The sequence below is a fragment of the Penicillium longicatenatum genome (assembly GCF_028827895.1).
Source record: "Penicillium longicatenatum strain IBT 33135 chromosome Unknown contig_1_segment0_segment0, whole genome shotgun sequence".
Classification (NCBI taxonomy): domain Eukaryota; kingdom Fungi; phylum Ascomycota; class Eurotiomycetes; order Eurotiales; family Aspergillaceae; genus Penicillium; species Penicillium longicatenatum.
This window is the reverse complement of record NW_026643119.1, coordinates 918,343-931,879: the sequence shown is the minus strand read 5'-3', so window position 1 is coordinate 931,879 and position 13,537 is coordinate 918,343. Positions and strand designations below refer to the sequence as shown.

The 13,537-nt window shown below is 49.0% G+C and overlaps 3 protein-coding genes across 3 annotated transcripts; 1 reads left to right on the top strand and 2 right to left on the bottom strand.

Annotated features, from left to right (window-relative positions):
• Positions 1-1,310: 1,310 nt before the first annotated feature.
• N7484_001129 (uncharacterized protein) lies at positions 1,311-2,236 on the bottom strand (the record flags this gene model as incomplete). The annotated part of the gene is made up of 2 exons (XM_057111549.1): positions 1,311-2,014; positions 2,071-2,236. 2 exons carry the CDS (start codon positions 2,234-2,236, stop codon positions 1,311-1,313), a joined length of 870 nt encoding a protein of 289 aa, XP_056976286.1.
• A 6,728-nt stretch (positions 2,237-8,964) lies between these two features.
• Positions 8,965-12,830, bottom strand: N7484_001128 (DNA repair ATPase SMC5; the record flags this gene model as incomplete). The annotated part of the gene is made up of 6 exons (XM_057111548.1): positions 8,965-10,092; positions 10,142-10,269; positions 10,332-10,404; positions 10,458-11,342; positions 11,394-12,305; positions 12,345-12,830. 6 exons carry the CDS (start codon positions 12,828-12,830, stop codon positions 8,965-8,967), a joined length of 3,612 nt encoding a protein of 1,203 aa, XP_056976285.1.
• A 185-nt stretch (positions 12,831-13,015) lies between these two features.
• On the top strand, positions 13,016-13,436 carry N7484_001127 (uncharacterized protein; the record flags this gene model as incomplete). The annotated part of the gene is made up of 2 exons (XM_057111547.1): positions 13,016-13,129; positions 13,248-13,436. 2 exons carry the CDS (start codon positions 13,016-13,018, stop codon positions 13,434-13,436), a joined length of 303 nt encoding a protein of 100 aa, XP_056976284.1.
• Positions 13,437-13,537: the final 101 nt, after the last annotated feature.

Below are 13,537 nucleotides of genomic sequence, written 5' to 3'. Positions count from 1 at the left end.
TTGCACAGCCATCAAACGGGAACCTCAAAATATGAAACAAACCCTGGAAGTGTCTCTGGACCCTTGGAACCCCCAGTGAAGATCACTCGGTAGATGACCGAACTGAACCGAAGATCGCACCTGGTCAGGTCCATGTCAGCGCCAAGAGGATCTACACGGGACCATTGCAGGGCGATGGATAGATAGAACTTAGCTTTAGCATGTGAGCCCCTGAAACACGCATTCCTAAACCTCCCTTGAACTGATGGAGCTTTCGAAGTCTAATTAATATTTACCTTGGTGCGGGTGTATTGTTGAACGGCTAAAGTATCGCATCTCATAAACGAGTCGAGTTGAATCACGGCCCGGATCCGGGTCCGGGTCCGGCTCTTAGTTCTGGGTCCGGGGAACATCCGGGATGTAGGACCCGTGGACTGGACTCAACTCGCTTCCGGAATATACGTAAGCTGTCAATCTCAAAATGTGGAAATGGAGTCTATTAGTAAGAAGAGGTCTTTCCGATTTGGGAAGGTCAGAATAAAGAATCATCAAAAGCGAGAGTTCTGAATTATCAGTCTTGTCCCGTAGGGCTGGCTGGTACCCTTTTGCCCAAAAGAAAATATATATCGCGCAAACCTCGGGACTGGCCGTAATGCACCAATCGTATATGCATGATCGCAATACGTGGGAAACATGCGCCTTATTTTAGGAGAATTCCAAACGGTCAAGAAAGAAATGTTTGCGTCGGAGCATTGCTACTTATCTGGGATGGGGTGGAGTGGAGGACCCGGGTGGAATCTGAATGTGTCAAAGATGGATGGCTGCAGCGGATAGGTCGCATTACGGGTAACTTGAAGAATAGAGTCGAGTTCATTTAGGGGGTATTCTTCTATCTATACCTTGTAGGTTATTTAAGTATGAAATCATATACAATACTGGCCAAACTGAGAGGTCTAAACCAGGATACAGTAGGAAGAATATCAATCATAAATAATACATTTCTCATAATTTTAAAATTTATCGATCTGATCTCTCAGAATCCTCTAATCCGTCCCAAAAGAAAAATCTCCAAAGAATCCAGGGTATCACGGCGATAAGTAGAGATAAAACAATCCCAGATCCAACGCCAAAAACAGATCCCAGCGCCCCCATAAAATGACATAGTAAATAACAAAAGAAAATGCAAATAAACAAGATTCGAGGTTCTCAAATCCTCCATGCAATCGACCATCCCATCCAGTTCCCCCGTGAGAAAATGTGGAGGGAAAGGTATGTACTGCGCAAAACAGGCCGGCTTGGTTTTGGTTTTTGTTTGAACTGTTCGAGTGTCCTTATGACACGAGAGCAGTGGGAGCGGCAGCCGCGATGGGCGCAACGGGGCGGCCAGAGTGACAGCCACGCTCATGACGCTTCATATTGCTGCGCACGGAAAAGGCTTTTCCACAGCCGGCATGTGTGCACCGGAACGGCTTCTCGCCCGTGTGAGAGTGGGAGTGGATGCGAAGAGAAGAAGGGCGCGAGAAGGCCTTGTGGCATGTGCGGCAGATATAGCGGTCATGGTTCTGCTGGTAGGGAGTTGTAGTGGAAGGCGGGAAGTAGTGGTGGTGTTGCCAAGCAGGAGTAACGGGGGAGATGAGAGTGGGAGAGCGAGGAGTAGGTTGTTGAGTGTGCTGGTGATGGTGGTGAACCTGGGCAGGTTGTTGAGGGGGCATTTGCGGCGCGGCGACAGGCGTCGCGGGCTGGAAGCTCTGGGCAGTTGGGGGGCGGGGATAGTACATTGGTGCTTGAGCGTCGACGGGGGAAGAGTATGAGAAGACGCTTGGAGCGGGTGAGGCGTAGGGACCGCTACGGGAGATGGGTGCAGAGCCGGTGCTGGAGACTGAGGAGCGGTGGGGGTGGTTGGGCTTGCTCAGTTCTGGGGAGCGAGCGAGACCTGATCCAGAGCCTGGGCGCAGAGGGGGAGTTGGTGGGAGGTGGATGGTCTCGTAGTGGACATCACGATCCCGGGACAGCGATGGGCTGAGGCGTTGACGCTCTTGATGGATGTTAGAAGTTGTTCATATGTAGATGTAGATCGACGATGTAACATACTAGCTGCGTGCTGACCATCGGCACCTTCCAACAGACTGGAGATCGAAGGCAGGGAGCATTTGACCTGATCCTCAACCGGTGGGGAGGGAGGCGCTTGCAAAGAACGCTTATGGTAGGTCTCGGTATATGGCTTGGGAGCGCCAGTGAGCAGATTGGCGAGATCCATGATTAAGATACCTGTATGAATGGGGTATATGATTTGAGGGGAAATGAATATAGGGAAGCAAAGTATGGGGGGCACGAGGGTTTATAGTCAGGACTCGCGTGGATGATCGACGATGCCGAGGGGGGAAAGCGAAAGCAAATTAGCCAGGGTGGGTTTCCTGATTGAATCTCGTACAAAAATGGTGAGACAGTCCGTTCGAAAGCTTAAATTAATTAAATAGAATATATAATAAAAATCATTTCGGAGATTAACCAGTGGGGAAGATGACGATGGCAGAACAAAAAGAAAACACAAAGGATCAAGAGAAAGCGAGCTCCACATGTGACGGGCGGGCCAATCACGCGTTGGCGATGTGCCTAGCGTCCGAAGCCACTAGGCCCGATATGGGAGGCCGGAAAGTCCCCGTTGGAAACCTCGGTTAACTAGTGCAGATCCTGCTTACCTGTCACATAGCCCCATAAACGGTTCGATCTGTATTTTATTCAGATCATGCGAGTATGCAGAAGAGATGACTGTATATATATTGACATTTACATATTTACGTATACTCGTATATAATTATAATTTTTTTTTGTTTAGTTTTGTCGAATCACCTTAGTCCAGATACTCTTGAGTGGCTGTCAGTAAGGGGCGGCCCCGGATTCATGTCGCGTGGAAGCAAAAAGGGAAGGTCATAATAGGACCCGCATTACGCTAAACTCAAAAAGTGCAAACCTCCGTTGGGGCCAGAATGAAAAATACCGTACACCAAATGACGGCGGTGGCGGCTCTAAGCGCTCGGGACTGCCTCGCTTACACAAACCTTACGATTGATCGCCAAAGTATACAGATCCTTTTTTTTTCAATAGAATTTAACTATAAGGTCCACTGCTATACGTGTCGACCCAAATCTAAAAATGAACCAGACTTTTTTTCTTTATCCATCGAGGGCCCGCATTTACCAGTTAAGAAGGTGCCAAAGGTCGATCGCAGGGTCTCCTGAAGATCCCGAGTTATCCTAAAGTAGAAACGATCTGATCGGCGTTCTGGAACGGGGCCGTTGCTTGGGGCCGTGCACGATTCTGCACAGGCGAGATCGGGGATTGGCCGTTAGTCATGGATCCTCCGTCCCGACCTCGTGGAAGCGAGGCTCCACTGCTTTAGTCCACTCCAGGATCGCCTGCTCCGTGCGGCCGTTTTAGGGGAAGCAAGGGAGTTTCAGTTGAATTCCCTGCTTATTCCCTGTCGATACCCTGTAGGTTACTAAGACCTTCGTCAGCTGCCTTTTTTTTTGAGTATGTATCATCATTTAGGTATTTGAGATGTAATGTTTGGGTTGTTTGTCGGAAGCATTCCGAATCAGATCTTAATGCAAACCCTCGTACTCGCAAAACAAAATATTGACCTCGTACTCCCATACTCACTAAGATCAATCTAGACATATGCCGATGCATCTCCCACCCCCCCCCCCCCCAAACGCGCGTGGAAAGGCTCGAGCGTGATCCACGGCGATCCTCCTGATCGGCCCTTTCGAGAAAAGTAACAATTCATTCCCCACCCATTCACCGCACACGGCACTTCTCTTCGGGATCGACTAGTCTCTCGAGTCCCGGCGTTAGTATTCCGTCAGGCTTGATTGGCGTTTCCTGCGGCTCGTTAATAGAAGGGGCTGGGTCTTTTAATTTTTTTTTTACTCTTTAATTGACGCTCTTCATTTCCACACCAAAACCCAAAATCTCCATAAACACGGTACTTGGAGTGCGAGGTTCCCGACAGACTGGATCAGACGGGAAAAAGCGTGGAAGGTTCTTTCCAATCTTCTTTCCTTTGGTTGAAATGAAACTCTGTCGACAAGACATTCCTTTCCAGGACAAAACCTAATTTGCGGCAGAAAGGTGGCCCGGGCCCGGCACCGTGGGTGAAATGGACACTTACCTAACTTATTACACTTACATTTCATGCTATATTTCTTGACAGATTTCGTTGTACGGATGCACGGCAACGAATTCGTACAATCAGCCGATCCGAACGGCCGAACCTGACGTAGATCTTTGTTTGTGTCGCGTACTAATACCCATTAAGCCATTTTCCCGGGTAGTGATCGATCGGGGATCATCCCGGCCCATGGCCCCATGGCCACGCGAGAATTTGTCTCACCCCTTTTTTTCCCATATCACATGTGTGGGGCAACACACACCCCCATGCACATGTCCACGCGGTTGGCGAACACATGGCACCTGCATGCACCTTTGCATCTGACCTGGCGATTTTCATTTGCGAGAAATTGTGAGCGACCGAAGCGAAGCGAGATTTGAAATTTTAATTTCGTTACGGAGCACAGTACAATGTAGGGGAGATGTGTGGGTTCAGATGTTCCCCACGATCTGCAATGGACTGGGCCCTGGACTTGGGACCTTGAACCATCTTGGGAAGGTGAAAAGTCGGCATAGCATCTGTCCGACCCGTGGAATCCCATTGCATAATTTATTATGACCAAATTAACCGCATTAATTAATTTAATTAAAAACGGTCTTAATCAATATTAAGAACAATATTGCATTCTAGAATATTTTTACCCTGAATGCGACTCAAGTGCAGCGACTAGTCACGTCTAGTGCATGAGGATCACTAACCCCGGATCCGATCCCTTTTCATCCAAATAGCCGCAACTATCGAATTCAATCTAATCATAGATCCCAATGTCTGAATTCAGGTTTCCAAGACCCTCAAGACCCTCTCACACGTGGAAATGACCCCTTGACGTGTCCAACTGACGCGGAAGCGGACCTGTCACTCTGCATCTAACCTCCTTCCTGATCCGGCGGATCGCCCCGGTGGATCACTAGGCAACTGCTGGCCATAGCTCCATTCGGGCAGTGCCTCCGGTCTTACTTAATACTACTGTATATCTTCATTATTAACTAGTTAACTTTAGAGAATACATCATTAGAAAGCATCGGACAGCGGCGGATTTGCCGCATACCTAATCATGCGTATCCGTATTGCCTCGATTCTCAGGGGGATCAACTACATATGATGCCACCAACTACAGGAGCAAACCAACTAAAGTACCTGTGTAACGTCCACAAAAATACATGCATTATTCTCAAATATATATCATACATTATCTAAATTAAAAGATCACTGATGCAAGTCCAAATGCAAATGCATCTAAAATCGTCGCAAGCGCCCGTATAGAATACGCATGCAAAAGCAAAAGCAAGATCAAAAGCAAACCAATCTGTCTCGTACGTATAATCCGTATCCCTTGAGTGACACAAAGGATGAAAAAAGCTCAAAATCCAGAACCCAACCTCAGTGTAGCGCCCCTGAGATCGACCGACGATCACACAAAAGATCTCGGGATAACCGAAAAAGTAATGTGTCAGCCGCGCTGAAACACGACCTGTTCGTCACAGCTAGGATCGACACCTCGGTCCAAGCCCCAAGCTGTACAGGATCTTAGCGATATCGCTCTAAGCCGGATAGGGCATAAACCCCGTGTGCCGATCGGCCGCTGCGTTTTTTCTTTTTTTCTTTTAATTACTTTCCCTTTTTGGCTTTTTTCTTTCCTTTTCTTTTTTTCTAGCGGGGGAGGCGGTAGTAACTAAATTGGGGAGGTGAGGGGGATCCGGATTCTGGATGAATTTTTTTTGATTATTAATTTGGTCCTTCGGCAATGGTTCCAAGGTTCTGAGGCTAAGCCCCGGAAGTTCCAGCTTTCGTCCTCGGTGGTTGGGACTCATTGTAGATCATCCAGTACATGTACGTACTTTGTCCAGCACATGATTTGCAACGATCTGTGCTTACACTGAGGTACAGCAAGGTCGATATTTTAGGATCTGGGATTTCCGAGGTCTGACTCAACTTCCACAGCGTATCACCCCGTATCACCTTTAATGCACAAGCACGATGATGTACCTGTACACCCTGACAGACCAAGTTTTGGGTTTCTTTGATAAACCTTGCAAAATGCCTAAAGTGGCCCCTGCCATCGTTGGTAAGCATTACAATATCTCGCACTCAACTTGATAGCACCAAGGACATAGTACCCTAATAGGCGTAGTCTAGTGCAAGGATACGTACCAGCAGTTTGGGTCGTCATCTAATTGCAGTCAGCAAAGGCCCCGTGTGTACGCAAATGCACCCTCTGACCTCTCCACCGGAAAAGCAAATTCTTTCAAGTAGACCCAGACCAGCCTGGCGATCGTTTCAGACCCTGATGCAGGTGATCCGGTGTGGAGGGTGCATAGGTGTAGGAGACGTGGCACTGGCGTACACCACGCACTAGAGGCAGATCCTAGATGATCAATTGGCATTGATTCGAGTAATACTCGTTCCCGGGAATGAATTATTCCATGGCAGGGATCTGTATGGATTGTAGCTCGTAAAGAAGGTTTGGGATTGCCCCAGGATTTGAGGGAATTCTCTATAGACCTGTTGGTGAACGGGGTATACAGGCTGGGATGTACATTAGGGACTCTCCATGTTGCATCATTTGTTCACGCTGCTATGAGACTGCGTAGATCATCCCACGGTTGCATCGACCCATGCGATAAAAAGAAAAATTACCAAAAAATGTAAAAATAAATAAAAATAGATAAAATCAAAAATCAAACGGGCATTGAATGTGATGTACTCGTAACCTTTGCATGTTCATTTGAGTATAAACTGCACAAGCAGTCTGGAGTTCAACTCAAAATGCAACGGTAAGACATGGGGTTACATGACTCCATCCTTCCACCTAAGCGAACCCGCACCCGAAACACTGGACGGTTAGGATTCAGATCTGGTCGGCCAGATGTGAATCCATCCTGACCGAGGTTCTGGTTACACGGCATCCAAGTTAACGTGTTTAGAGATATATGTCCGAAACATTGGGGGCCGTTGGATAAGATTGAGAGTGGGTTATGATTTTCCAGACTATACTTTGTTGGGGGCGAAATGCGATGTTGCTCAAACTTAGTTTAAGTGAAGTTTATCACCCCTATAGTTTCCATAGACCTGTGAGCTAGCTAACTCGAACTGCGCCTTTTTATTTTCCATTTTACTTTGGTTTCTGGTGTACCTGTAATCTAATCTACACCGCAAGAGCGGTCCGTGTTGCAAATGACTTTTGCGAATGCACGAATCAGCAAACTTCGGCTGTTCCAAGCGCCCTCCACTTCCGCTTCCACATCCGCATCCACTCCGCATCACCTGGGTTTGAGCCCGAGCCATTCCATTGGGAGACCTCCAATCCCCGGGGTCCCGGACCCGAACAACAATCAAGCCTAGTTAGAGAGAGGCGTCGACTATGAGAGTCTCGGTGCTATACTAGTTACCGATCGGTGGCTGGCGTCGGTCAGGATCCTGGACGTTGGAACAGCGAAACAGCGCCACGGATTCCCGTCCGCGCGTCATGGCTGGTTTTTGGAACTGACCACTTTTTAGTTTTGGATTTCACATTTCATCTTAGTTGACTTTCTATAGATGCACCTTTCGAGGGGCGATGTGCGTCATCCAGTTGACGGACAAGCGGTGTACTGGAGAACCTTGTGGTCGTGCACTGCAAAGTTTCCAGGAACTTTCTTGGGAGCTTAGCTTCATGAAATTCTAATTCGGTACCGTCAAAGCGTAGAACAGCTCAGAGGCATGCAAGATGAAATGCAACGTGTTTGTGCATCTCATTTGTTATTTGGTCATGCATACAGTACTCCCTATGAGGTCGACAAGCCTGGTCTGTATGCAGGATCGACCATGCGGATCGTGGAATATCGAACCAATCACCCAGCCTCTCCACCACACAGATGAGGCGCAATGTCGATCAGCCTTGTACGGTACGCACATATGCGCCAGGATGGGGGCTGCATGATACATTAGCCAACGAGTCGATAACGCCACAGAAATACAGCGGAGGGTGGCCGGTGAGGGGTCGAACAGGGGGACCAAGCCCGCCACAAACACCACAAAATAGAGTTGGCCGTAGCGAGGGGATGCCCAACGTCGCCCAACGATTGGTATGCAAAACCTCCGAGATGGAGCCGGTGATCTGCGGCGGAAACGCCCGGTGGTCGATCTGCATGACACTGTTGGGGGGTTTCAATTGCTGACGGTTGCCAAAGAGGCAAGGGAGACCGATTCGATATACCTAGAGGTTATTAATATACGTGCTGATGATTATTGACACATTGCCTGGTCTTTTTTTTTCCTTTTCCATCCAGTGGTCCGATCAGAGCATGGATATGAATCCTTCTCTAGCCTGGGAGGTTTCCATCGGAAGCCGCCGTCAGTATTGGCAAAGGGCCATTCCTGATCGACGTAACACCAGACCTGCTTACATCCACCTCCTTCCCGGGTATCTGGTTGGTTCCTAATTTCGGTTCGCGCTATGCCAACTACCGGGCAAGGGGGTACGAATAGGAAAACGGGCACAGACACGGCATGTCCGATCATGCATGGAGCCCAAAGAATCAGTCCTCCAGAGTGGATACAACCTCCACTGCAACGATACCCGCTTGGGCAGGTCGTTGATTGCTCGTTAAAATGTCCTTCCAAGGTTATATGCATATCAAATTACAGGCTACCTACATAAGTGGAACTCCAACATCGTGCGCCCCCGCTCCAACGGTTCCACCAAGTTTGATCCCCAACTCCGAAACATGATCCTCAAAACAAGGAAAGGAAAGCAAAATTTGGTATCTTAAGTCATTATGCTGTATGGTGTAGATCAAAGCCGTGATCATCGGTCACGAGAAGGAAAAAATCCCTCAGGCGCGGACGTTGACTTGACTTCGACTCTCAAGGACCGGAGCGTTGGCCGTGCCAGTGGTCCGTCCACCCCTAGCGACAATCTTCTTCATCTTATCAATGGCGTGGTGGAAGTTGACCGTTCCACTTTCGGGCATATACTCGCCACTGTAGATGCAGAGCACTCTCATGCCAGGTTTGTAGGATAGACCACTCAGGAGTTTCGGTGTAATCAGGAAGTACTGGCCACCGCCGCCGCCGACGACATTGCCCTCTTCGTCTACCTCTTCCTCGGTCGGCGCACAGGCAATATCCACTAGGCGACCATGAACCATGCGCTCGTTTCTCGGGTCCATACCCTGGTTGATCTCGTCGACGACGCGGAAAGGTGAAGCCGAGAGCGACTGCAGCGCCATGAGATAGAAAATGGTGCTGACAGCACGCTCGCCACCGGATTGACGATGGGAGTCCAACATGGACAGGCTTTCGTGTTCGCGGAACTTGACCCAGATTTGAATGGACCACTGGTCGAACTCGCTGCCGCCAGGCTCGCCATTCGCAGTCTCGGCTTCCACCTTGTCCAAGGAGACTTGTCCAGCGCAGCCAATGCGTTGGAACGAGTCTGAAAAGGCATCGCTGATCTTGCTAATAAGCGTATCCAGCCTGGGCTCCCAAATTGCACGGATTTCATCGATGCCCTTTTGAATTTCTGCCAGATCGGCCTGGAATGCTGAAAGTTTGTCGCGCAATTTCTCGATCTGCCGTCCGCGCTCTTCAAACTCCTTGATCATGTTGGCACTGCCACCCTGGTTCAAATCCAATTGTGCCCTTGCAGAGTCCAGATCGGCATTAAAATGATCCAAGCCGTAGTCGGACGGACTCATCATTTCAATGATCTCCTCACCTCCAGGTCTTTCCTTCATTTCATCTGAGAGGCGTTTTGCTGTCCGCCTCATTGTCTTGCCATGTTGCAGCGATTCTTGATATGCCTGCGTTACCTGTCTCGTCTCTGCGGCCTTTTGTTCAAACATCTTGGCGTGTTCGCTGTGACGAAGCTTCTGGATCTGAAGCTCAGAAGTCGCCTCTTGGTGTAAGATGCAAACTCTGCAGTATTCTACATTTGCTTCGAGGAGCTTGCCAAAGGCGTTCTATGATGTATTAGCATGGATGCTTCCTGCTATAGAGGGGAATACTGACAGCATATTCAACACTAGCCTTAGCCTTCTGAATGGAAACCAGGTCTATCTTGTTACGTGTGTCAAGAACCCGCTCTCGCATTTCTTCAAAGAGGTTCGCAAAATGTTCCTTTTTGGCCAATTGAGCGGCTGAAGTGAATTAGTGCATGGTTTCAGACGAAACAGAAACAATATGAAGAAATGGGACATACCCAGTTTATCAGGAATTGCACGATAGTGCGTGAATGCAGTTTGCTTTTCGGCTTTCTCATTCTCGACATCTTTCTGTAGGCAAACATTAATATGAAGACCAAAGCCAGCGAATAAGTAGTAGATACCATTTCTCGAGTGAGTCGAGCCCTATCGTCTGAGAGCTCTGTCAAATCGGCCCTCTGTTCGTCCATCTGTTTCTGAAGCTGTTCTTGTTCAGCTGTCCAGTCCCGGATGTTGTCCCGGTGTTTTTGTTTGACTGTCACATCCACAGGCTGTGATGTCCATTTGCTCGCAGGCCTAAGTGGGCGCACGCGAGTCGATGAAGCATTATACTCTCGACGTCGAGTGATATTGTAGCACTGTTTTCCAGCAACCCACGCGGCGATGTTTCCGCTCTCGAGCTCAGAGTAAGCTTCGTCGGAAATGTCTGTCAAGGAAACAGGTGTCCTATGCAAGTCTTTCTCGGCGCAAAGCATAGCGATAACAGGGTCGGGGCCACGTAAGAAGTCCCTGGCGAACCCTTCAAATCCCAGCCGCTGGAGATCATCGGGTGAAAGCGGAGCTCTCATCGATTCGAGCGGAATGGTAATAGTCTTGATGCTGATATCCGAAAGTTTTAACTCTCCATTCAACGCTCTTTGTAGCGTGCGAAAGTCATTTTTGCTCTGTGTCGTAAACGCGGTGAAGTCGGTTCTCTGCATCGCGGACTCGACAGCGTCAGCATAGCGAGGATCGGTGACCGAGCAGGTTACCACAGGAGGGCCGAAAACCTCTTTCTCGAATTTGTCCTGGTTTTGGAGAACCCATTGGTAAGCTGTGTAGGTGTCTTTTGAAAGAGCTCCCAGCTTGTTTTCTTGTTGACCCAGCTGCGAATCCAGCCTTTTCAACTTGTCCTCTTCTGTTTGTACAAGGCTTCTCAACTGCCCAACTCTTTCCGCTAATGGCCGTTTGCTGTCTTGGATTGCCTTGGCTTTTGTTTCGATTTCGCGGATTTCGCGCTTTTTCTCATGCTATTTGAGTAATCAGTGCTGGCTCTTCCACGTGTATGATATGTGGCTTACCAATTGCCGGTTGTAATCATCAGGATTGAACTCCACTGCACCGTTCTCTTGCTCGCGTGTCAGCCTATTGATCGTCTGCTGCACCAAGCCGGCTTCCTGCTTGTGTTTCTGGGCGGACTTCTTTTCGGCTTCAATCTCGGCGTTGAAACTGTTGATTTTGCTTTCTAAATCCTCCATTTCCTTTCCCCGGGCTTGAGCAAACCTTTGCAACTGTTGGATCTGCTCTTTCCGCGCGGTTTTCACAGCGCCAATTTTATCCTTGTAGGTCACTTTGGCATTCACTGCTTCTAGTGCAGGTGCAAGATCGAGCCTGAGTTGTTCTTGCTCCTGTTCAATTCGGTTTTTCTTCTCCTTCAGCTCTTCAAAACCCCGATGCCAGTCCTTGTATTCGACAAATGGGCGAAAGAATTCCATATTGTCGAGCTTTTGTTGGATCACGGCCCTCTGTCGCATTCTCTCGACATCGGCTCTCTGATTCTCCTGCCGGTTCTCCAGATTGCGTAGCGTATCCTTGTCACCACGGTTGTCCATTTCAATCTTCTTTTGCTGAGATCGGAGCTTCTTCAAGTGGTCATGATATTCTACCATGTCCTGTCCACCAGCTGCTCTCTGGGTAGAGTGAAGGAGGTCGATAGGGGTGAGAGCGGCAAATTCTGCGACCTTGTCTTGGGGTAGAAACTGGCACAAGTTGTCGACTTGAATGGCGAATTCCTGAGCTAGTTTCAGCACTGCTTGCTTGGAGACAGCCTGCCCATTCAGGGTAAATGAACTCTTATTTCCGTCTCGCTTGATAGTACGACTGATCACGGGGTTCCGAGTTCCGTTCGGGTGTCTTGCGAGTTCAATCTCGATTGTTGCTTCTCGACAGCCGTGCTTGACAAATTCGCCAAGATCTTTGGCACGTCCGAGATGCTATAGAGTGAAAAAAGTCAGTAAAGCTTAGAGAGAAACGAGTTCATTTGTATTACCTGAGCTCCCCATCCCAGTCCAAGACAAATGGCGCAAACTAATGTACTCTTGCCGGTTCCATTGGGCCCAATCACCATGTTGAGCTTGGGGCCGGGGAAAGAATTCCGCAGAATTGTAAGTTACAAAGTTGATCACTTTGATACGCAAAATTGCGCCGGGCTTGTAGCCATTGGAGTCGAATCCTGCGCGGGCTTTGAGTGGTTGCCGAGGAGCTGGTGGCATCGAGTCTTCGCGTTCACCAACCGCACCATCTTCCTGTGTTTCGCCATTTGAGGACTCGTCCTCACTAGAGTCTCCCGAAGCACTACCTGTCTCGCTTGCCTCTTCATCACCTGAGGGTTCGGCTTCGTGTGCGGGGCTCAGACGAGGGCGTTTACTGCTGGCTGGTGGGGTGGGGCTGGATTCGACATCACTACCAGCACTTTCGCTTTGATTTCGACGACGGGGGATCGAACTGCGGGACGACATCGCTCACGCAGATGGTGGGGGGTAATCCCATCAAAGTGGAAATGAAACCTTGATAAGGAGAAAATGGGAAACGCGACGCGTCTTTGATACTCAATAGTGGGTCCTGTCTAGGTAGGCGGTGAGGCAACCCCGGACATTTCTTTGTCAAGGTTTCTTTGATGTCACGTCAATCTCAATTCTCGAAGATGCCGTCCCCTCAGAACATACGTCGGGCGGTTTTAGCAGCTGCCGTAACCTCCGTTACTATTGCAGGCACGTTGTATGGGGCTGGCATAAAGACAAGTGAGGAGATCGCCGAGGTGAGTAGCGATGGTTGTATCGACCCCCCCGAGCAAGCAGCATCTATTCAGGATCTTCTATATTCTATATGGTTTGTTACAGAATTATGGCTAACTTTAGCTTCCCATGGTATCATAGAACACCAAAAAACGCCAAGAAGCGACTTTCGATGAGCAGATGGCAGCTCTACAAGGCATGCGCTCGAACCTGACAGCCCGAAGGGGAATGATCGAAACCCAAATCCGAGACCTGGACGCCAGGATCCAAGAAAAGAAACAAAGGAATGCAGATGGCAGCAACAAAGACCGACCGCAAGAAGGCCGGTGATTGACTTGGTGGCACGTCCAGGCCGTAGCTTGTCTTCAACCAGTATCTCCCGTCGGATTTTCTAAGATCAGCTTCTTGATCAATTGAAACTCCTCGTTGAA